The sequence below is a fragment of the Euprymna scolopes genome, chromosome 7, assembly GCF_053919585.1.
Source record: "Euprymna scolopes isolate OS-2025 chromosome 7, ASM5391958v1, whole genome shotgun sequence".
Classification (NCBI taxonomy): domain Eukaryota; kingdom Metazoa; phylum Mollusca; class Cephalopoda; order Sepiida; family Sepiolidae; genus Euprymna; species Euprymna scolopes.
The window spans coordinates 19,865,941-19,891,783 of record NC_136488.1 but is presented as its reverse complement, the minus strand read 5'-3'; the positions used below and the strand labels follow the sequence as shown (position 1 = coordinate 19,891,783).

The window sequence follows — 25,843 nt, the reverse complement described above, 5'->3', positions numbered from 1 at the left end:
TTGCTCTTACAACATCAACTTACTGGAAAGGTGCCCACAGATTTTGGTACCCGAGTGCGCAACAAAGCTCCGTGCGAAGCACGGGTATCTTTGCTAGTAAATATATAATTAAACATTTTACAAAATGAGTTGAAATTAAAAGTTCATGAAAATCCTTTTCAATCACTAAATCAACAAAAAAAAATATCCAAAACATTAGAAAGTTTCATTGGATGTCCTGCTAATTTAACAGGTTCAGAGCCAGCTAAAGGTGTTTTTTTTTTTTTGTCCCCCCCCCCTCTTTTTAATAGAATACAATTTACTATCATTTTTATTATTTAAAAAAATTTTTTTAGAAACTAAAAAGTTTAATGTCTTCATGATTTTTATTTGTATAGTAGTTAAAATTAAGATATGTATGATACTTAGTGTTAGCTTTAGTTAACAACTGGAGGGATTCTATAATACAAACTTGATGCAAAGATGAATAGGATTTCAAACTTTGTCACAAGTTAGGTCACCAAATTCAGTCTGGCTCAAACTGACATAGCTAGAAAAAGATTCAACAGTTAAGTTGATTGATACAACCTATTCATAAAAGTCATACGAAAATCTAAATTATTTGATTGTTGATTTTTATCGACTTTAGTCAATTTTTATTATTCATCTTTTAATGTTGGAACACATTTGTTGAATTAAACTTTGTCTGCTAATCACGCATAACAACCTTTTTAAAAACCTTGTTCATTTGATGAAAAGGCTTTTCAGCGGACCACATTAACTTTCTTGAGCCATTTCCTGTTTTGAACGTCATTACACATCATAGAAGTAGGCGTTAGTTAATTTGCTGACACGTCCCCCCCCTCCTTCCTGCCCAATTACATTGTGCTTGTTTGTTTTATTTCATTTTGATACAACATATTATTTTTAAATATAATTAAAAATATTTATAAACTAATATTTTCAAATAAATGTTAATTTACATTTTTTTAAAATAAATTTTTTACGGACCCATTTTCACAGAAATGATGCATATTAAATGTAACATATTGTCAATTTTTCATATGTAATAATTTAAATGAAATATGGAAAGAAAATGAATGTTCCAAAATATGACTGTCCACATATTTTATTTTTCCAACTGTTTATTTACATTTTTTTTTTGTTTATTTAGAGACATTTTTATAGAAATAATGAATATTAAAAAATTTTCTTCTCTTAAGGAAATGGTGGGTCAATTTCCAGCCGATTATTACAACATATGTGGACTTACGTTAGAATCACGAAAAAGGTCAGTAGAATTTCAGAATTTATTTTTAAAACAATTTTTTTTTTTTTATAAGATTGATCAAAAGCTTTGGGGTCTTTTTTTTTTTTTTTCCATCTAAAATTTTTCATGTGTTCTCAGTATATTATCTTCTCAATGTATCTCTCTTCAAATATAATGGCAGAATGTATATACGTTTCAGCTAAAAAAACTCAATCGTCAATCTAAGTAGTAAAATCTCCAGCCAAATATGGCTGCTTTTTCCCACCTCATTAAAAAGAAGAATCATCTTTAAAAAATTTCTATTGGCTATTCTAGAATTTTCACCACTCATAGACCATACCCTTTCATCTGTTAGATGAGTGGAAACTTAACCATGTTTGAATCTGTATAAAATTTTGACCCAGCTGGTTGCTTGTTTTATGGCACATTTTTTTAATTATTTAATGCTGAAACACATTTGTTATTAACAATAAAATTGTATAGGTTCCTCATAATTTTTTTTTTTTTTTTTTTTATTATTGGGGGTGGGGATCCTGTGCATAACTTTTAAAAGCCATTTAGTGGCGAGGCTGTATAGTATGTGGGGTTGCCCCTTGGTTACCATTGCTCCCACATCCACTTTGTCTCGGAGTGGTAATACCTGTTAGAGCATATGGTGCTACCAGATCAGACTGTCTAAAAATACTGACTTCCTGATCAAAAATGCACCATGTTTTTTTTTTCTCTTTCCCGTTGCAAAACTCAATCATGTTCTACAAAGTCAAAAATAACTACAGAACAAATACCATGAATAAATATTTGAATATATAAAGAAAGAATCTTTTTCTCAAATTTTTGGATTCGGCATTAAATAAGCTGAAAATTAAATAATACTGTAAAGCAAAACAACCAAACCAAACTCCATATATAAATATCTGAAAATATAAAGAACTTGGAGCATAAAAACTTTTCCCAAAATTACTGGATTTAGCATTAAATAACCCACAAAGGCTATAAAATAATAATAAAAAAAAAATCAAACATAACTGGGGGTGGAGATTGTGGAGTCATACCTTTCCCAATAGTATTTGCATAATTGAATACAATAGGTCAAATAGGATTTGACATTACTAATTCTACAATATGAGATGCTATATTTTAAGCCAATCCTGCAGCTGTTGTAAGGTCAAAGGCAATATTAATCAAATGGTTCTTATTTTGGAGACTTAACATTACGTTCAATCAAAAAGGTAAAAAAAGTATTTGTTTTTAATTATTAAAAGCTACTATGGTACGATTTTTTGTCAGCACTCTAGATATTTTTTATTCATGTTAACCTCTTTCAAAGCATATCACCACTTTGACATAAGGGGCTACTATTAGGAAAGATTAACAAGATATTTGTTTATGTTACATTTAAACTTCTGCATATCAGTATAGTCAAGGAAGCAGGCAGTAGGACGGGAATTCCAAAGTCTAGCTGTTCAAAGGAAGAAACTATTAGAATAGAAAGCTTTCTGGCTTTTAGGGACATCAACAGTGAAGGGGTGAGATCTTATTGCTAAGCGGGTTTGTCAGAGATACAAGTGAAACGAGTTCATCAGAGCACATCCCATTAAAATATTTGTAAAACAGGCACAGAGATGCAACATTGCGGCGATGGGACATGGGCTGGAGCTTAGTTGATAAAATGGGACCGATTAGATTGACAACTGTTTTTTGGACTTTATCTAGTGGTAGATGCACCAGCAATACTCCATGCATGGGCAAATGGTGGCCTTGTAAAAGTACAGGATACACTCGGGTGTGAGTAGTCTTCTAGCTCAATAGAGGGAACCCACCTTCTTTGCAGCAGCCTTTGCAATGTCCTCTATGTATTTTTTCCAGTTCATATTGCTCGCAAATGTTAAGCCAAGGAGTTTGAAGATAGAATTCTCGGGTAGTGTGCTATTTGTCATGGATATAGGGGGTTGGAGAAGCATCTTGTAATTGTTAAAGGAGAGCAGCTTAGTTTTACTAGCATTAAATGTTACCATTCATTTGCGGCCCCATTCCACTATAGTCTGGAGGTCATTTTTAACGATTCTGCCATTGTCTTGGATTTGTGTACATCTGTTCTTCCCTCGTGCATGTTATAGAACATTGTATCATCAGCAAATATACCCATCTTGGACACAATATTATCAGAGAGGTCATTAATGAATATCAGAAATAATAGTAGTCCAAGGATCAATCCCTGAGGCACTCCTGCATTAATGTAATGCTGCTTGGATGTACATCCATCAAAGACAACCTGGATGGCCCTATTGTCTAAGAAGGATCTAATTATATTTAGTATACGTCCAGTTATACCGTACCATTTAATTTTCATTAGCAGCCCTTTATGCCAGACTTTGTCAAAGGCATTGGATATATCAAGGGCTACAGCCCTGGCTTCGCCCGCCTTATTCAGTACATGGTAAATGTGTTCTGTTAAAATATCTGCAGTAGAACAAAATTGCCTGAATCCATACTGTTTGTCAGAGATTTGCTTTTGCGAGGTGGTGAACTAGTGCTTGATTAATTAAGGTCTCAAAGATTTTAGTGAAGAGTGGGAGGAGACTAATGGGGTGATAATTGAGTCTGTTTTTTCACCAGAATTCCTAGAAACTGGTACCACAGAGGCCATCTTCCAGCTATTAGGGAAGCAACATTCAGCAAGGCATTTATTGTAGAGCTTGGAAAGTATTAGAGTTAGCTCGGCTGAACATTTCTTAATTAGTATAGCAGGGATTTGAGGTGTCTAAGTTTTTTATGATATCGTAAATATGAGAAGGGGTGATATTTACATCATCTAATGTGGCTTCAGTCCGCATAGGGAAATTTGGGAGGGAGTTGTTTGTTGGCTCTAAGGTGGAGTTGGAAGCGAATCGCCAGGCAAGCAGTTTTGCCTTCTCCATTGCTGTGCATGCCAACTTCTGGTTGTTGCTCAGTGGGGGAATTACTGATTGCCATTTATTCACTACACTATTATAGATTTTCCAGAAATCACGAGTTCCTATCTTTTGCGATTCAATGCGAAACTTGATTATTTCAACTTGCTTTCTTTTGGCTGTTGCTATTTCACTCTTACAATGATTTCTAGAATCTACGAATTTTTGCCTATTCATATGAGTTATCACGTGCACACCGGCGGAATGCATGCTGTCTTTGTGCAATGACAGCATGGGGGGGGGGGTGAATGGTGCTTGCTATAATACTTCTGTGTGAGAACCTGTGCTTCAAAGCCCGCTTTACACCATTCAGTTGTCTCATTGGCACACTGTTCAGTAGGAAGAGAGAAGATATCAGTTCATGGCACATCTCTGATGTGTTCTCTAAAAAATATGATCAAATGATAGTTATTGTAGCATCAGGCAAGATGTATGATTGTCTTTGTATATGTGTTCTGTCTAAAATTGATGTTTGATCACGGTGTGGCCATGCTAATGTGTTTGACTAGTTGGAATGCAATGGCTCATCCAAATGAAGGATCAATGCTGTTAACAATTATCTAATTATTTGAGTTAACATTTTTAACACAATCCATAGTTTCAATTTTATACATTGAAAAATACTTTTATGAATTTTTTTGAGATGAGGATTTGTTATTCATAACATGTGGATTCATTGGATTACTGTTCTCATCTTGAGTGTGATTTTCGCAATGTTTTGGTCGATGTAACCTCCGACCTTCTTCCGGTGTATCTTGAAAAATACTATTTCAAAATGTAGAGCAAAATTTTCCCACCAAGAGTTAAAAACTAATCTTTTCATTTTGTCGGTATTTCACAAACTGCAATCCAGAATTCAATTTATCTGTTCAGTCCAAAAGCTACCTCACAGCTCTGATCACTAGCTACTTTTCTATCTTCCCTAAGGTCTGATGGAAAAAAAGGTTGAGAGCTGACCAGTGGACAATAAGGTCTGTATTTGTCCACTGGTCAGCTCTCATCCTCTTTTTTTTTTTTTTTTTTTTTTTTTTAAATAGAAATCGCTCTAAACAAAGCATGAAGCTACTTGATCTAAGGAGTTAAAAATAGTACTTCAAGGTCAAAATCTTGCCAACGATAAGTGTTAGATGGAATAGATTCTGATCTAGATAACAGCGATTCTTCCCTCTTTGTCAGTAACATTTTTCCTAGAATATGAGGACTAAAGGACAAAATAAGGGAAGAGAGAGTTCAGCAGCTGCTGAAAGTAAATCCAAAATTCACTTTCTACTTTAATTAGATTATAATGTGGGGTCAAGTTAGTAAGAAACCTTTCAGACTAGAACCAAAAAAGTAAATGCTCCATATTTTCTCCATTCTCCTTACATCATCATGATTTTTCATTGCTTCGTAATGGAGGCGAAACCAAAAAGACCAAAAAGAAAAAAAAAACAAACAAAAACAATGTTAACAAACACAAAAATAAGCAGAATAGCTATAAATGCAAAAAAGAAAAAATTACGACGATTTCCATTGTGAAAACGATAAAAATGACATCCAAGTTGGGTCGAATGATGTCATTGCGTTCTGTTGAAAAAAACGGTGTGTTCCTGCCCTCTTGATCAAGTAGTTATTTTTTTTTAACTAAAAAACTTAGATTTTATTAGGAAGTGAGACCTTGTTTTGATCTGCCATGTTTAATAAAAAGACAATTAAAACTAAGATTTTAGAATCGGTCTTGTAATATTTACAGTATACTATGGATCGCTAAAACTCGTGAAAAAATTATTTTTTATATAAAATAAGCTGCTTTATTAATTTACATAATTTTTGGAATATGACCTTTTTGTTCCATCACTGGTACAAACATAAGTATTTTTCTGTATTTTTTTTTTTTTTTTTTTAACTAGGTTGACGTCTGGACATGGATAATCAGTTTTTACAAAAGATTTAGTAATACATGATTATATTCCTTTTTCCAAATAAAAATTTTCTATTTATTAGGCGAGAGCATTTAAGTCCTGAAGATTTGCAACGGAACAAAGCATTGGTGGAGAATTTCTGTAAAGCAGCTATTGCTGATGATCCAGCTCAATTAGCCAAAGTAAGATTGATTTTTTTTTTTCTTTCTTTTTCCGCTTTTTGTCTCGTTTTGTGCATTTTTTCCTTTTGAATTCTAATGTCTCTTTTATTAAAAACAACAAAACATTTGTTTCATGCCATAAACGCACCATGTATTTTCAAATGTAGACTTTTGTTTTTCTTCCAATCAGTTTGAAAATCACATTTTTGGTTTTTCTTTCTCCTTTTCTGCACATGTGCACACCCATCACCCGGGTTACATCCAAATCCTTATATCATATGAATCCGAAGATTCTGTTGTTTTTTTTTTGCAATGGTTTCTCCCAATGATTTTCTAGTCAGAATTCTTTCTAGAAAAACATGTGGTACTTATGGAGATACCATGTAAAGGTTACCAACATCTTAAATGAAAGTGAGTTTTTGTGGAACAAACTAGATTCGAACTTGGAACATCCAAATTGTCAGTTCGTGTTAACTTTTGTTGCCTCTTATACCCTGATGTGATCAGATGTCTTATCTTTTTGTGCCAACAAACTCACGATTTACAGAAGAAATTATAGTGCTGTATGTATTTTTTTTCCCCCCATATTGTTTTTCCACGATGACACTTGCCTATGATTGAATGGAAAACCTTGTGTCTATTTGTGTCCAGCCCATTACACCATATTACCTTTTTTGTTTTTATTTTACACTAGTGGGGGGTACCAGGCATTGTGTGTGTGTGTGTGTTTGTGTGTGTGTGTTAAAACTAAAAGTTTTAGTAGGAAGGTAGGATTGAACCCTGAAGCGTTGATGTGGAGGTGGAAACAAAAGCCAACCACTTAACTATCTCTGCCACGAGAGAGAGAAATTGGTTAGCATGTTATGGGTTATAAAGTGAGTCAAAGAGGTTTGATTGGCAGGTAGCTGCTTAATGAGGTCATCGCAGGAACGTTATGATGACGTGGCAGTATTTTATTTACTGTGAGGCAGCTTTTTGGTGTTTTTTTTTTTACTTTGTTTCATTGCGGGGCAGTTTTCGCTTCCCCAAGATGATGGTGGGGGTGAAGGGAGCAGCTCCCCATTTAAAGGGGATTGTCCAAATTGAATAGCAATTGTCTGATATAAGGAGACACTCCAAATTGATCAAAAGCTGATTGCTTTCTGGACTTCGGACACGAAAGCCGAGAACATGAACTGTTTCAATTTAGTTTCACTTTATTTATGCTAAAAAGTCGAACAAATAGCGACACGGCGAAATAGCGCGATTTTTATAAAAGTCGATGTAAATAAATCTAGACACTACGCGTGTTCGCAAATCCTCGATATTATGATTTAGAAGGTATATAAAGTTTTAAGACATAGTAAGCTCCTCGAGAATTGCGGCGAAAAAAGCCTTTGCGAGACATACATAAAATGTGCACACACATTTTGCCTTTTATATATATAGAAGATTTTATATATATAGAAGATTTTATAGTCACTGTTTAGGATGGCATTCAAAAATGTCTTCACATTGATTGGGTAGAGAGTGAGGTTTAAGTAAAATTACATTGAAATCAACTTTTGTAAATTTATAGTTTTTAAACTCCTCGAAGCATAGCCAGTGTTTCCTAATAATTAATGAGGGTCTTTACTGCAAACGTTTGAACCCTTATTAGCATTATTTGGATTCTTCAGATGATTGTTCTCATCTTGAACATTATTTTCATAATGGTTTAATCAATGAAACTTCTGATTTTCTTAACGTTTATCTTACCAAACTCTGGAATCTGCACAAAATTTCAAGGTGAACCCTTTATTAAATTTACAGAGGTAGCATGCTCTCATTCTGTCAGCCATGACTGAGTAGAAGTTCTAAATAATTTGGAATTGTATTTCGAATGTCACCCACATTGAGGCTTGAACCTTCGATCTCCAGAAGAGTAACTTTACAACTAAATTTTTTCAAGTACTTTATCCACTGCGCCCGTGAAAAGATTTCAGAGTTTGACAAAATACACTTGAAAAAAGTCAGAGGTTACATTGACCAATATGTTGTGAAAGTAGCACTCCAGATGAGAACACTTGTCCAAAGAATCCAAATAATACTCATATTAGTATTTCTATTTTTTTTAAAATTCATATAATTTTTAAGTTATAAATAAAATAAATTGCATTTCTTTGAATAATGTTGTACTCTGTTTGATCAAAACGAAATATACTTATTCAAATGCTTTGAATGATTTAGTTTCAGAATATTCATGGCTGTCCAGGTCTATCTTCAAAATCCTTAGATGAGTTTGTTTATAAATAGACTAGTGTGTTTTATATCTATTATATTATGTTTTAATGTTCTTGTCTCCATAGCAACCTGAAAGACGGACATCACTTCCTCCTCCACCAAACCCTTGTATGAAATGGGAAGAATACAAAAACTATACTTCAAGTAAATGCCCTTGTTTGGGACGGGTTTTAGTTTCTAAGGAGAATTGTAAAACCTATAAAGCTACCGTAGCCATGGTAAGTATATTTGCATTTGTTGTTAAAGAATCTGCATTTTTTTTTTTTTTTTATATAAAAGAAAAAGAAAATGGCACTTAGCAATTTCTATGTGGATTTTCAACAAAAACTAAGCCATTAAAATTTATTAAATTATAGAAAAATAAACGTTTGTTATATGTTAATTAATGAATACATTAATCAAACAAATGGAAAAAAATGTTACAAAATAAAATTTATGACACATTTTCATCCTGGTTACACTAACCATTTAATCCACAATAAAAGTAAGTTGCTTGATGAAATAATGAAGAGGATAGTTTAAATTGACTTTTTTTCTTTTTTTTTTTTTTATCTTTCTCCATTAAAACCTATTAAAACTTGCTGGACATTAAAAATAAGTGCTTGCGTAGTATAATTCAATTTCAAATAAATGCATTTTTAGGTAACATACTATTACATACTTATGTGCTATGTCAAAATTAGTAAAAAAAAATACAAAACAAAAATAGAGTAGAAAAATAATTACAAGTATAAATAAAATTTATCAATTGTTAATGAAGAGTTCTTAAAATCGAGGGGCGGTAACTTCAGTCTATAATTTTGACAAAATATTAAAATTTGCTATTCCAAATAGAAAATTGTGGATCGTTAATAATTTTTTAAAAATAGTTCTAGCAGTCTACTCAATCATATTTTGGAACTTTTATTTAATCTGACATGCAAGTATGTGATGTTTTTTGTTTAAAATAAAATGCATTTTATGAAATTGAGTTAGACTACACAAGGATAAAAAAAATTGTTTTCATTATATCATAAACTCAATACTATCAAGTTCTTGCAGTTTTTAAATGAACATATCTCAGCTCAAACAGAATTTTATTGACTAAAATAAGCACCATCAGAATCAACACATTTTTGCCAATACAAAACAAGTGTATTTATGCCAGTAACGTAAAAAAGAAATTTGCATTCTGGTGGTGAAGTTGCTGAAGTAGTTTTTAATATCGCAGTTCTCATGAAGAAAGTTGTTGAGATGCTTGGAAAAGTGGTAGTCGGTAGGTGATAGGTCTAGAAAGTATGAAGGATGAGGCAGTTTCATAGCCCAATTCATTCAACTTCTGTCGGGTCGGTTTAGCAACAGGCATTGTCATAGAGGAGAAATGGGGTTTTCTGTTGCTTAATGCTGGGTGTTGTTGTCGAAGTTTCTGATGCATGTCATCCATTTGTTGACAGTTACTGTAATGGTTTTACCTGCATTAAAAAAAACTAATGGATGAGACCTGTTGCAGACCACCAAACAGTCAACATGAGTCTTTTGGTGCAACTCTGGCTTCAGGAAGTGTTGTGGATCTTTGTTAGCGTCTAACCACTGAGCTGAGTGTCACTGTTTGTCGTAAAAACCCCATTTTCATCTCAAGTCAAAACCTGGTCAAGAAACAAGTCATTCTTGTTGCATAAAAGGGAAGATGATTCTTCATAACGCAGTTTTTTTGATTTTTGTTCAATTTGTGAGTCATCCGTTTATCAAGTTTTTTGGTCTTTGCAATTTCTCAAGTGGTTGGAAACTGTTGTACACATGTCTAATTCAGAAGCAAGTTCTCGAACAGTTGTTGGTGGATTGGTTTCAACTAAGACTCTTAATTGATCGTTGTCAACATCTGATGGCCGACCACTACGCTCATCATCAAGACTCTTAAACTACCGTTATACATTCAGTAGTGGTTACTGGCTTAAACGCTTCAGTGATATTGCGAGCTGTTTCAGCAGATTTTCAGAATTGTGCAAATTTGCTTTTTGTCCATCTTGTATTCAGTGTTCTGAAAAAAGATACAATTGCTTCCAAACGATTGTAATTTAAACGATTAGATAGAACGAAAAACACTCTTTAAAATGATATATCAACTAAAGGTATTATCACAAAAACTTATTTCAAAATACATCATTTGAAATCAAAATTAAAAATTCTGCAAGAACTTTCTTCTCAACCTAATATATGGTCCTAAAACTGAGTATTTGGTTTTTAATTGGAAACATTAAAAGAGCCAAAAATGATAGCCAGATATTTTTTTTTTTTTTACAAGGTAGTCACCACTTATCAAGGTCCGGAAGCCACTTGGGGATAAGGGTTATTGTTTGTACAGTATGTTAGTGTTGGAGATTTGATAAAGTGTCTTACTTAAGGAGGCGGTTCATCAGGAATTTGTTTACATTGGACTTAAAAACATTCAGGTTGTAGTCAGGTGGGAAACAGGCAACCAGGACAGAGTTCCACAGGCGTGCACTTCTAAGAAAGAAGCTTTGTTCATGGAATCTACATTTTGATTTTGGCACAGATATGGAGTGGTGAAAATTTTTGACGGTGGTTTCAGCTAGGTGGGTGTTTATCGTGAAAGGTTGGTGAGGGGGGACCAGTGATTGGAGTTCAGATGAGCACCTGCCATGGTAGTAATGATAAAAGACAGGCTCACAACGTCTCTTCTGTGGGAGAGAGATTGCAGGGAAGAGAAAAGGGCATCACCCACTAGGCCACGAAGCCTATTTTGTACTCTGTCAAGGCAGGATAGGCTGTTTTTAGCAGCTCCTGCCCAGATGTGGCAGCAGTATTCCATCCTTGGACGTACTTGGCTTTTATACAGGTAGAGAATTGCATCAGGGGTGAGATATCTTCTGGAGCGATAGAAGGATCCTACCATTTTTCCAGCGACCTTGGGAACAGACTTGATGTACGTATTCCATTTCAGGTCAGGGGTAAAGGTCAAGCGCAGAAGTTTATCAAAACATGGAGCTTCCCCTAGACGAGAGCCACCCATTTCAATTGATGCCAGATGGGGATCAGAGTGTTGATGTAAAGATAGGAGCTTGGTTTTATATGCATTAAAAGTAACCAGACACCTCTTCCCCCACTACCACGCGCTCAAGATCAGAGGAGAGAGAATCTGAGAAAACTGTTATTTACGGCCTTTGATGTGTTGCCATAGATGGTCGTGTCATTAGCATAGATGTCAACGAATGATTTAAGTATGTGTTTTGGGAGATCATTGATGTATATCAGGAAGAGAGTTGGGCCCAGGATTGACCCCTGAGGGACTACAGCATTAATATTGAGGGCCTCTGATTTCTGCCCATCAACCACTACTCTTATGAGCCTATCGGAGAAAAATGATTTTATGATCGAGAAAACATTTCCAGTTATACCATAGCTGGAAATCTTGTGAAGTAGGCCCTTATGCCATACCTTATCGAAGGCCTTTGATATGTCAAGAGCAATTGCCTTAGAAAAGAAGCCTTTGTCAAGAGATTCGCTAATCCTATGAGCTATAACAGTTAGCACATCTGCTGTAGATCTGGCAGAATGGAAATCATATTGCATGTCACTAAGGTTATTTCTGCTGAGGTGGTTGACTCTCTATTTAATATGGATTCCAGCAGCTTACTCATGACACACAGATTTATTGGTCTGTATTGAGAGGGAGGGGACTTATCACCTGAATTCTTAAATACAGGGCATACTGATGAGGTTTTCCAGAGTGTTGAGAAGCACTTCTCTTTAAGGCAACGCTTAAAGAGTTTTGTAAATATGGGGGCAAGTTCTAGTTGAAGCTTTTTCAGCACAATGATTGGCATGCCGTCAGGGCCAGTTGCTTTACTGGAATCAATGTTCTTGATTAGCTTGGTGACATCACGCACAGTTATTTGTATGTTGCATAGCGTGTTGTCTGTTATAGGAGGAAATACGGGGAGTTGATGGCCTTCGTCGCATAGGGTAGAATTAGCTGCAAAGTTCTTGGTAAATAGTTTGGTCTTATCTGATGCTGACGAGATGACCTCAGGTCCATTGATGATGGTTGGGATAGAACGCACGCTTCTATTCAGGATCCTGTTTGCTATTTGCCAAAACTGGTGGGAACCAAGCCACTGCTCAGCTACTTTGGATTTAACAGACTGAGCATATAGCTCTCTTGCATGTTTTATTCTTCTTTTGCAGTGGTTGCTGGCAGTCCTGAAAGCAGCTTTAGTCTCAGTGTATCTATTATGTTGGTAGCTATGGAAAAAGTGATTTCTGTGCGCAATGGCAGCAGCACATTCTGGGGAGAACCATGGCTGGCTGTTAGGTTCTTGTTGGAATTTTTTTGATGGTATGAATCGGTCTATGCCTACAATTAGCCATTCGGTCAGGTCTGATACTATGGAGGACACATCCTTTTTAAACATGGAATGCAGTGGTAGATCGGATGTAAGTGTATGGAAGCTATCCCAGTCAGCCATAGAGTATCGATATACAGTATGGTGGAGAGGTATATCTGAAGACTTATTACATTTCATTTTTATCTTAACTGATACAACTGTGTGATCGGAGGATCTCAGGGGAGATAGGACGGAACATGAACATAGCTCAGGGGAAGTTGTGAGAAAAAGGTCTAGGAGGCTTGCTTACTGACCAGTAGTATCGGGCACATGGGTGGGTTCATGAACAATCTGAGTAAGGTCATAGGCAATGGCAAAATCATGACAGAACCTCCCCTCATCATCTGTCTTATTTGAGTGGGTCAGCCATTCCACATTATGGACATTGAAGTCACCACTAATGTGAATGGTAGCCAAAGGGTGAGCAGACAGGATGAGGTCAATTTTCTCAGATATACTCTTAAGGACAGTAACCCCGCTGTTGTGGGGGCGATAGAGAGCAAATATGAATGCGGTGGTGTAAGCAAGTGCAACCCGGAAGTATAAGGTAAATTAGGGTCTTCTCTGGAGATATCTCTACCACACGGGAAGCCATCTTTAATGTAGGCACATATTCCGTGCCCATGGCGATCTTGGGGGTCAGATTTAGATGTTAAGTTAGAGTATCCTTTTATTATGAACTCATCTAGGGAAGTAGTCGGCCCTATGCCAGTTTCGCTTAGAAAGAGTAAGTCTGGTTCGTCTCCTGTAATTGGGTTTCAACCTCTGCGTTGGAGGATGGGGTTCTAGGTTTATACGTGGTTTTTTTTTTTTTTTGAGATATTTCATGTTGAGTTTTTGGGGTTTGTGGAACAGGTCGACAGACTTGGTTAGAGTAGGACAGAGAGGGAAAGAGAGGAAATTTTTTTTTTTTTTTTTTTTTTTTTTTTTGTAGCACATGAAAAGGTAAAGCCGTAACAATTACCCACTAGTATGGCATCAAGAGGTCCCACCAAAAACTTCTGCATGGTCCAGAATCCATTCACCAAATGGCAATACAGCAGCCCCAGTACTTTACACCTGCTGATAGGACAGTCTCCTTAGTGGTTAATCAAGGTTCGGGTCCCTGACTATCAGGCAGGTAACGTCAGCCCAGATGAAACGCTTACCTCCAGCACCCTTACTAGTGACGTGGCCACAAAGATAGACATAGAAACAGAAAAATTTCCGACATCTCAGGCCACTGTTCAAAGTATTACCGACCTTTTTAAATTTAAGATAAATTGTCTTCATCTGCCTCGAAAACCACAAAGACATAAAGTAGTTAAAAAACTTATCTTGTCCTGACAACCCAAGAGAAAAACAATATTTACAGAACACATTTTGTGCTTAACTCCAAAATATAGCAAGTAAATTTTGGGTTCATAAAATTCAATGTCTGGAAAAACTGACTTATCTAAAAAAAAAAAAAAAAAAAAAAAAATTCGAATGAAGATAACTTCCCTATTAATTAGATTTATTTTTAATTCTACAAAATTTTTAAGATTACATCAGTTAATTCAATTGTTGTTGATAGTTTAGTTTCAACTAGTTTAAAAAAAAAAACATTAACCAAAATTAATGTTATAAAAAAATATAATTAAAATTTTTTTTTTTTTTTTTTTTTTTTTTTTTTTTTTGACTCATTTTTCGCCAAATATGAACACAATTTTGCATGATCAAGAAAATATGCTTTTTTGTTTCACAGTTGCAAACCCATGTGTGTGTGACAGTGTGTCAGATGCAATAGGCTAAGAAAAACGCAGATCATCAAATCAAAATATAGGGAGAAAACTGCCAATTTATAAATTTTTCGCAAAATGTATTTGTAAGTTAATTTGTCACATTCACGTTGTAATGAAATGCATAAATTAAATAATTTTGTTTTGTTTTTCCAAAGGAGGAAATTGTTGCATAATGAAAAAATAAATACAACCATTTTCATTTTTCCTAAAATAAAATTTTAACAAAATCAAAGTTAAAATAACAAAAAAAAACTAAAAAAACAACGTATAAAATCCATCCGGATGTATTACAAATTCGGATCAAGGTGAATTTGACAGAAAAAAAAGTATTTTTATATCAATAAGTTTGTACAGGAGTGTCAGAAGATATAGTTTTGTTTGCACCAGAAAAAAGAGATTTCTGGATATCGACATCATAGAAAAAGGAAGGGGGGGAGTAACAGAAAAAATAAACAGAACAATAAATAGGAAAAAGAACAAAAAATGAAACAGAAAAAAAACAGAAAAAGGAAGAGAAATAGGAACAAAAAACAGAAAAAAAGGGGAAAAGAAACAGATAACAGAAGAAAAACACAAAATGGAACAGGAAAAAACAGAAAAGGCAACAGAAAAAGCTACAGGGAAAAAAACAACAAAAAAAGCAACAGGAAACAAACCAACAAAAAAAAGCAACAGGAAACAAACCAACAAAAAAGCAACAAAAAAAAAACAACAGAAAAAGCAACAAGGAAAACAGAAAAAGCAATAGGAAAAACAGAAAAAGCAATAGGAAAAACAGAAAAAGCAACAGGAAAAAACAAAAAGCAACAGGGGTAAAAAAACAAAAAGCAACAAAGAAAAAACAGAAAAGGCAACAGAAAAAAGAAAATAAGAAATAAAAAAAAAAACAAGTGGGATTCACAGATTCTGTTGGAAGAATTTCACAAACCTAAACATCTTTGGTATCATGCATCAAAATAGTCGTAGCTTCAATCAACTTCATTTAATAAGAGAGGAAAGAGAAATAAAAAATGGCAATAAAAGAAATAAACAAAAAAGATAAGAAAGAAAAAAGAGGGAAGGAATAGAGAGAGAAAGAAAAAAAGGAGGGAGAAAAAGAAAGGAAAATAGGAAAGAGATTCCAACCAAATTGGAAAATCTGCATTTTAATTGTTCCATATATGGCATTTATTTTATTGATATAGATATGGATATATTCCAAAAAAATTTTTTTTTTTTAATTTTTCAATTTTATGTAGAAAAGCTAAAAAAAAATAAATGTTTTGATTTTTTTTTTTTTTTAAATCTGTGTAGTGGTGGTTTGATGCAATTTTTGATCTGCAGTTGCCACTGGTGGTGGTGGGCGGTTGTCTGGAGTGGAAATGTGAATACAGAAAGATCTTGAGCATCTCCAACTGAAGACTTGAAAAGAGGGGAGGGAGACTTTCATAAAAATCAGTTTTGCCTGTAACATTTTTAGTTGGCACAGACCCCCCCCCCATCCCATCAAGGCATATTGCCACTTGGATGGAAGGGGCTACTATTTAGAATAATACCTAACAAGAGACTGTTTGAATTACATTTAAACTCCTGCAGATTAGTACAGTCAGGGAAGCAGGAAACAATAAATTTCAAACTCTAGGGAAGAAACTATTTGAGTAGAAGGCTTTTTGGTATTTAGGGCCTTCAACAATGAAGAGGTGGAATTTTGCTGCTTGTTGGGTTAGTTGGTAAAATAAGCACTGGGTACACTGTGGCAATGGGACAGAGGTTGGAGCTTGGTTGATAGTGCAGGACATATTAGATCCCAGTCTTTTTTTCCTGTATGGAAATCAGTTCATTAGTTTGTGTACAATCTTTTTAATAAAAAGAAAAAAAAACTATTAGGAATTTCAGTCTTGTCCAAGAAAAAACAAATAAATTTTTTTACATTAACAAAAATTTAATTTATTTTTTTTCCTCAGAGTGAAGATTTTCCTATGACAGTTGAAGCGTAAGTATTTTTAATTCAGTTTTCATAATCTGTTTTGTGTATTTTTTGTTTGTGTCTTGAATAAAATCATAATTACGTTTGTTTTAATATTTGAAAAGCAAGCAATCTAGACTTTTGAAATATGAAAAGCCAAATTAAAAAATTTGGTGCTTTTTCATTATAATAGCGAAAATCAAAATATTGAATTTCAAGTAAAACGAATGCTATCTACTTAATTGTTATATCACAAGAATGAACATATCCAAAAATTATAAAAACTGATAAAATAGAAAATTAATTATTAATAAAAATAGTTTTCAAGGACAGTTACGGAAAATTGAGTATTACTAAAAAAAAAAACCCAAAAAACCCCGAAAAACCGGAAAGATCGAATCATAACAATGGAGGTAATTATTTTCTAAAAACTTTGAAAATCTGATGCCAATTAAGCAAAACAAATAAGTAGATACTTTTGGGTTTAGTTGAAATTCAATGTTTTGATTTTTGGAATTTCGCTATTATACCAAAGAAATGTCAAATTTTTTGTGCTTGCTATTAGTATTTGTCACTGGTCTCAGTTCCAAAAGATTTTGATATTTTACTGTTTCAAGAACTAGTCTTTTGCAGCTTCTTTTGTGGCTCAAAAATCCAATCTGTGAAATGCATTGTATATTGTACATGTTTCTTTGTTTCTAGTGAAGATTCGGTTTAATTTGGCTAGTGCTACCAGATCAGGCTGCCTGAAGATATTGGTTTCCTGATCTAAAATGCACCAAACCTTGATGTTATTGTTTATTTTATTTTCCCTTTGCAAAACTCAATCATGTTCTGCAAAACCAAAAAACAACAATTTTTTTTCTATAAAACAACCAAACTAGACATCATGAATAAATATTTGAAGATGTTAAAAACTTGAAGCATAAAATCTTTTACCAAAATGATTGGATTGGCGTTAAATATTCTGACAAAGATTGATATGTTGTAAAACAACTAAACTAATCGGTTCACTTCAGATTAATTGCTGGTTTCGTGCAGAGGTGGCTAGGTCAATGTTAAACAATCTTTTAAACATTTCTTTCCATCATGGGTACATGTATGATACAAATTTTTTATTTTTGTTTTCGTGCATATCGGATGGTAGAACTCTTAAGTATTCTTCTGCTCTTTAATGACCGATACAAGTTTAACCACATAAAATTTCAAAGCAGCTGAACTCTATTGTGGTGGTGAAAACTGAAAACTACAGTTCACATTATTGATATTATGGTCTTTGAAAAATGTTTCAATATTTTTAAATTGAGGCTGTAGGCAGCCATAATTTCTTCTAGTTGACATTTTTTACACACATCTTTTACAATTCACCCGTTTCCTGTCTTCGGTATGTGGTCCAATAAACTATTTGTTTTTATAGGAAACGCATAAGATATTTTGTACAGATTTCTGCAATGTACTGTATATTTATATTATTTTTTTAATGAGTTTATAAATATTAAATATTCTTAACTGCTTTGCTTACAGATTATTAGATGTCTTGGAAGTTATTGCTCCTTTTAAACAATTTCAAAAGTTGCGAGAGTTCATGACTACAAAATTACCTCCTGGTTTTCCCGTTAAAGTGGGTAAGTAAGAATTTGTCTTTAACTTTCAAAATAAGTTTTATAGATTTTTTTTTTTTTTGATTTTTTTCAAGTGGAAAAATGATGAAAAGAATTTTTTTTGTTTTATCCATGCTTATGCAGCATAATTCTAATAAAATGTATTTTACGTAAAACACTATTACATACTGACGTGTCCTGTTAAAATTAGTAAAAATAATAGATCAGCTAGAACTTTTTTTTCTTTTTTTACAAAAATAACAAAAGAAAATTGTAGATATTTGCAATTTTTTCTATTTTAGTGCCAGATTTTAATATTTTGTCAATGATAGGGTGCAGTTACCTCCCGTAGATTTTAAGAACTCTTCAGCTTTAACAAATACAATAAAATTCTATAATTCAGTAAATTTTATTTTTACTTGCAATTATTTTTTTACTCAATCATTTTTTGTAATTTTGAGAATTTTTACTAATTTCAACATGACCTGCAAGCATGTAATAGTGTTCTTACCTAAAATGCATTTATTTGAAATCGAATTATACTGCACAAGTTTTCTCATCTTTTTTGTTGTCACTGCATGAATAGAGGTAAACTTCAAATTTCTATCATATAAATAGAAATCATATAAGTTTATTTAACTCTACTTGTGCTGATTTGAACACTAAAATAAAACAGATGATCATATTTTTCAAATAATTTCCAGTTTAAATCAAAAACATTTTAAGATTTAATGTTTATTAAAGTTGATTTTAGTTTTGTTAGAAATAAAAAGGTGCTTGTTTACATTGGTTATCTTTTAAACTAACGCATTTCAGGTGAAAACATATACAATCTGTCCATGAATGAATAACACCGATCCTCTAATTCAGTTGAAGTACTAACTATTTATTAGATGATTGTACGTTAGATTCAGGACTTGGATAGCTGTTAGTCTAGCTGCACTAAAGAGCTGTGATACAGCGGGATCATACGTTTTGATGTGGAAGAGTTGAGCTACTAATTCAGTATGACAAGGAGGATTTGCAGGACGTGTGAAAATTCCACAGCGGACTCTTTCATATGTAATGTATTGATGTTGTCATTCTGTGGATAATCAATGCAAATGGAGACGCCCTCATATTATTGCAGCTCCTTTGTTAAAACTGCAAAAGTATTTATCTAAGCTAGCAGGGATGCCCGGCATAGCCCATTCGTAAAATATGTTTAAATATATTTTAATTCTTGCAGATTTCTTATATTTTATTGAGTAAATTTTCTTTTTTTTTATATATTATAAAGTTGTGATTTCAAAAATAAAAGAAATATATCCATATGACTTGGGTGCATCAGCTTGAATTGAAACCAGAACCAAAACATGAAGAAATTATTAAATTTGGTAAAATTATTTATAAAAAAAAATAGATGACTTGAGTGCCATCAGTTATAATTGAAACCGAAACCAAAACTTATAATAAATTCTTGATAGAATTATTTATTACAAGAAATGGAAAAATCATAACAATTAAACGACAGTCACTTGGAAGAAAAAAGATTTAAATGTGACACACAAAATAACATCCATGCTATCGTATAATTATATAGATAATGCTTCACTTAAATTGACAAATGAAGGGTTTGCTATTTTTAAATCAATGCATGTCAGGATGTAATTGTGGCTGATTTTTTAAATAAAAACTAGCAGTTCTGGTTTTGCTAGGGCCCTATGTACTGTTCATAAATTTATGTGCACATATATATATATAAAAGATTGACTCGTGTCCAGGTAACCTACATCTAAAATTTTAAGTGTTTAAATCCAAAATTGGTGGTAGAGTTTGGTAAAGTCTTTCAACTTTGATTTGTTAGCAGCCAAATTTTCGCCCAAAAACTGATTAAAAGGCTTGCTGCATGCCTGAATACCCTTTATGTAAAATTTCAAATGTTTAGACCCAAAATTGGCTGAATAGTTTGCTAGAGACCGCAAAGGTAAAATCTTTTGTACTTTGACCCCTTGGCAGCCAAATTTTCAGAAAAAAAAAACGAGTAAAAAGCTTGCCCATATGTCTGAATACACTCTATGTAAAATTTCAAATGTTTAAACCAAAAATTGGCTGAATAATTTGGTAGACCGCAGAGGTCAAATTTGCTTAAACTTTGACCCCAATTTTGACCCCTTAACATTTGTTTTGGGCTCAAATCAAATTAAAAAGTTTGATCCATATCCAAGTAACCTACATCTAAAATTTAAAGTGTTTAGACCCAAAATAGGCAGAGGAGTTTGGTAGAGTTTTCAAAGGTCAAATCATGTAACTTTGACCCCTTGACAGCCAAATTTCTGGACGAAAACCGATTAAAAAGATTTTCCCAAATCTCAACACCACTTATGTCAACTCTCGAGTCTGTAAACTGAAAATTGACAGTAGTTTTATAAGGAAATATAGACACACACACACAGACAATTTCACTTTTATAGATATAGATGTATCTAACATCTTCTATTGGATCATTTTTATGATTTTTTTGAATTTATACTTATTTGTCATGACACATAAGTACATAATGATTTCACCTGAAATGCATTGGCTTAAAAGAACACCAATTTAAACAAACTTATATTTTCTGAAAGAAGAATACCTGCGCATATTCTTTTACAAAATGTTCCTTCACCAGAAATCTAACTTGACAAGACTGAATACTTTTTTCCCTGGTCAAAAAAGCATCTTTTTCCCGTCTCTAATTTACTTGCGTCAAAAGTAAAGTTAACCATAAGATTGATTTTGGGTAACTCTGGATTGGAACAAAAATAAATTACTTCAGTCTTGAAGGATTTCTCCTTCACTGATTGACAACAGAGAAACAGATACTGCACTTTGCTCCAAGCCGAGGAACTGTTTGAGCCTTTTATTGTCATTTTCTCTTAAATGTTAACATTATTTTCATTGTTAGTTGGAAGATATTTTCTTGGGAAACAATTGATTAAAATTGTAACATTGTACTTTTCCAGTTTTTCCAAATAATCTTCCATACTTTGTATGTAGGGTTTTCGCAGAAGAACAAAAGACTTCTTTTTTTTTTTTTTTGAAAGAAAAGACATTTATTACCAGTTTTTTCTATACCAAGCCGCCTGACACTTATTTCCCAAGCCATCTACAATATGGTTGTATTCCAACTTTTCCACTCAGGGTCAACAGTTCCTTAATCTGCAGCTATAACCAGCTGTTATATTTGTAATTTGTTTCACTGCATACAGTCGTCCAAAAGTCTTAAAAGTTCTTAGCATAAAAGTCCTGTTTAAAAGTTTGTTTTCTGCCACGTGGTTAAAAATAAAAAAAATCCAAAAAACGTTGAGCTAACATGCTTTTTCTCCTTCCACATCAACATATTTTTTTCTCTGGACTTTTCTTTTCCTTCTCTTTCGTGGATTTCATTGTGATATCACGGTTGAGCCATGGCTTTGTCATTTGCATACATGTCAGTAGCTTTGTAGCAAAATGATGTTATTTTTATTAGCTACTAAATGCAAAATATCCACCAACCACCCAACTTAAAGTGGACTTTATCATATCAGAAAAGTAAATTTCTATGAATCGGCATCATACAACCTTTTTGATCAGCTTGACTGTTGACATTGGTTTCCTCAATTCTTTCTAGAATGAGGTACTTATAAGACAGATTACATAAAGGTTGCCAATATCCATAAGTAAAATTGTACATTTGAACTTAGTTTTTTATATTTTTATTTATTGGAATCCTTTGAGATGAGTTTCCATCTTCATTGTTGTTGTTTCACCACGTTTCTGCCAACTCATCCTCTGGCCTTCTTCAGCTGATTAACGGCAACGGGATAGGAATGCTGAGTTTCTTAACTGTATCCTCAGTAATTATTGCCTTCCGTAGTTGTTGTGGTGAGACGGCAACAACTACAGAAGGCAGTAATTACTGGGAATACAGTTATGAGACTCAGCATTCCTATCTCATTATGGTTAATTGTCTGAAGAAACAATGCAATATAAGTGTTTGTTTTTGTATAATTATTCAAGTTAAAATTTGACTTCAGTAAATAATTTTTAAAAAATGTACTTTTCTTCGGTTTTTAACTGCCGTTTTTAAACTTATAAATTTGTCTAGAAAGATACAGATTTATATGTATAAAAGAAAACGTCTGATTATGGAAATTAAATACACATTGCTCTTGATTAGAATGGGGGGAGGTGAAGACATTCGAAAAAAAAACTAAAGGGAATTAATTTTAGATGATTATCAAAATGTTACTATTTATCTCCCCTTATAGCAAATGTGTACTTCCTTACAATTAAAAAAAAAATAAGCATAAAAACTGTTTTAATTTATTTGATCATTTTCTTTATTTGATCATGTTCTTTGATTTACTGTAAAATTTTATGTCATTTTTATATATATATATTTTTTTTACCTGTTTTAGAATTACCGGTATTTCCCACAGTCACAGCAACGGTAACATTTACGGACTTTGACTGGGTAGATGATCTGTCTGCGAATCTCTTCTGTATTCCTGAAGATTATCATGAAGACCCACAACGATTTCCAGATTTATGATTTTGGCTGATTGCTATCGGTCAATAAGCACAATCGTCGCAAAACACAAAACAAAACTAATATTTTATAAATAAAGGAAAACAAAAAAAAACACAAAAATGAAAAGAAAATAAACTTTTTTTTTTTTTAAAACGATAGGTCCCAACATTTATTTTTCTTTTTTTCTTTTGCTTTCCTCATAAAGCAATTTTTTATTTGTACATTAGTTTTTAAGAAGCTGATGAAACTATTTCAGTAAAGTTCAACTTGTCTGAATAGTTGTGACCCCCCCACTTCTTTTTTCCTGAAGGGTCTTTGCTATGGTCCACACTCGAAATTTCTGTGTGTTCGAATCCCAGTTTGAATGTCAGCTCTTCATTTCAGGAAGTCCGCTCCATTTTCTGCACTCCAATTTTCAAAAGATTTTTGTAAATAATTTTATTTCATGTCTCACAAAATACAGCAAAAAACATTTTCAACACTAAAAATTAATATTTTACTTTTTTTTTTTTTTTTTTTTTTTCTTATATCTTTTTTTTATAAACAAGAAAAAAAACTTTTGTCACCATCGCAATTTTTTTTTTTTTTTCATATCGGGGATATTAAAGACAGACAAATGTTTGCTTGTAATTAGTAAAAAAGAAAACAATGGTTCTTATTCAGAATTTCCCCTATATTAAAAAAACAAAAGAATCTGTATGATGTACATACCTGTGACAGAACGAAAATATCATATTCTAAAAATCATATAAATTGATCAATTATCTAATTTTATTTTAAAATAAGAGATTAATGGAAATTTGTAGGTATTACAACTTGCATTTAAATTTAATCAAGTTTTTTTTTTTCTGAAGATTGTTTTTGAAAGGGTGGATATGATAGTTGCTCATAAAAAGTAGGTAGCTCATAAAATTTGATTTTCTTTTAAATTAAAACTAATGGATCAAGTTACCTTATTTTTGGAATATGATATTTTAGTTTTCTTATTAATATATGCATCATACAGATCTTATAAATAGGTACATAATTTTATAAAACATTTGAATAACATTGGGTGCAGTGCCATTATTAATTGTTGAGGGTTTGCTTTTTTTTTTTTTTTTTTTTTTCTAAAAATTTTACAAAGAAAGTAAAACCAAAATACGCTTCTAAATAAGTGGGGGTAGATGGAAAAAAATAAAAAATAAAAACACTATCGATGTTTTTCGGTCAACACTTTTCAAAATGAACGTCTGCAACAGGGGAGGGAACATCGTTTAAAAATGTAGTCAAAAGACCATAAATTATTAATGAGGGTAGAAAAAAATTTTTACGGGGATGGAGAAAAAAAGGAAACAATCTCAACGAATACCCAAATCATGGTATATACTCTTTGTTTATACAGAGACTGTTGGTGCAAATTAATAGATACGGCCTCGAGAATTTTTAAGTGAATTCTCGAGTGTACGCTGTATAAAATCGAAAGTTTCATCAGTGTATCGTCCAGTGCAGATCTGGCATTGCAATAAATTTTTACCGATGGCCGACTTATGAGCCTGGTTTTTCTTTCTTTGTAAAATTTTTCTTTAATGGTTTATGGTTAAACTATAGAAAAAAAAAAAGCAAACCCTCAACAATTAATAATGGCACTGTGCCCAGTACTATTCAAATGTTATATATATTATTTAAACCTGTACAGGTCAGAAAAACATTGGTACCATCGGTTTCAAACCTAACATAAGGGGGACCAGTTAATGGTAAATAATGTTAGGCATTCGTCAGTTACGGTCCCCCTTATGTTAGGCTTGAAACCGACAGCACCAATGTTTTTCTGACCTTCTGTAGTTTTAAATAAATATTAAGCTCTTGTATTGAAAAGTTTTTTCTTTGTAATCAAGCACTTTGATGGAATTCTTTCCCCAAATCAGTGAACAAATATATATATATATAAGGGGAATCTGGACAAGAACTAAACTAAAATAAAATCCTTTAGAAATATATTATGGATTAAGATGTTTTTTTTATTTGTTGATACTACTGTTTGTTTTGATATTAACTAAACAAGTGATTATTTAGTCCATAGGAGTAAGCATAAGCAAAAAATACCACAGTGTGAAAACTGAGACTTGTACATTATTGATATTATAGAATAGGATATTTTCTCCCAGATGATATGCATATTATTAAGATGATTTAGCTATATATCTATAAAGGTGAAGTTGTATGTGTGTGTCTGTGAGTACATTTCCATACTAAACTAGTCAGTCAATTTTCAGTCTACAGACTCGAGATTTGACATAAGTGATGTTGAGATTTGGGAAAATCTTTTTAATCAGTTTTCGGCCAGAAATTTGGCTGTCAAGGGGTCAATTCAATGATTTGACCTTTGAAAACTCTACAAACTCCTCCACCAATTTTGGGTCGAAACACTTGAAATTTTAGATGTAGGTTACTTGGATATGGATCAAACTTTTTAATTTGATTTGAGTCCAAAACAAATATTAAGGGGTTAAAATTGGTGTGAAAGTTTTAAAAAATTTGACCTCTGCAGTCTCTACCAAATTACTCAGCCAATTTTTGCTTTAAACATTTGAAATTTTACATAAAGTGTATTCAGACATAGGGCAAGATTTTAATCGGTTTTTGGCTGAAAATTTGGCTGCCAAGGGGTTAAAGTCCAAAAGATTTGACCTTTGCGGTCTCTAGCAAACTATTCGGTTAATTTTGGTATAAACATTTGAAATGTTACAGGTATTCAGACATACAGCAAGCCTTTTAATCAGTTTTTGGGCGAGAATTTGGCTGCCAAGAGGTCACAGTTGAAATAGTTGACCTTTGCAGACTATACCAAACTCCTCCGTCAATTTTGGGTCTAACCACTTAAAATTTTAGATGTAGGTTACCTGGACATGAGTCAAACTTATATATATATATATATATATATATATATATATATATATATATATTAAGTTATGAACAATACATAGGGCCCGAGCAAAGCCAGGCTAAACTGCTGGTATATATATATATATATATATATATATATATATATATATATATATATATAAAATGATATCAGATTAAATAGAAATTAGAATCCACTTTTCAGTTA

At 32.8% G+C, this 25,843-nt stretch overlaps 1 protein-coding gene across 1 annotated transcript in view; it reads left to right on the top strand.

Annotated features, from left to right (window-relative positions):
* LOC145279623 (ankyrin repeat domain-containing protein 13C-like) overlaps positions 1-22,899 on the top strand; it is a 219,796-nt gene extending 196,897 nt beyond the window's left edge. The window contains exons 8-13 of the mRNA XM_080130834.1: positions 1,203-1,270; positions 6,184-6,283; positions 8,590-8,742; positions 16,616-16,644; positions 18,142-18,242; positions 22,640-22,899. Coding sequence (XP_079986960.1) covers positions 1,203-1,270; positions 6,184-6,283; positions 8,590-8,742; positions 16,616-16,644; positions 18,142-18,242; positions 22,640-22,773 — 585 coding nt within the window. The 3' untranslated portion in view covers positions 22,774-22,899. The remainder of the gene's footprint in view (positions 1-1,202; positions 1,271-6,183; positions 6,284-8,589; positions 8,743-16,615; positions 16,645-18,141; positions 18,243-22,639) is intronic.
* The last annotated feature ends 2,944 nt before the right edge of the window (positions 22,900-25,843 follow it).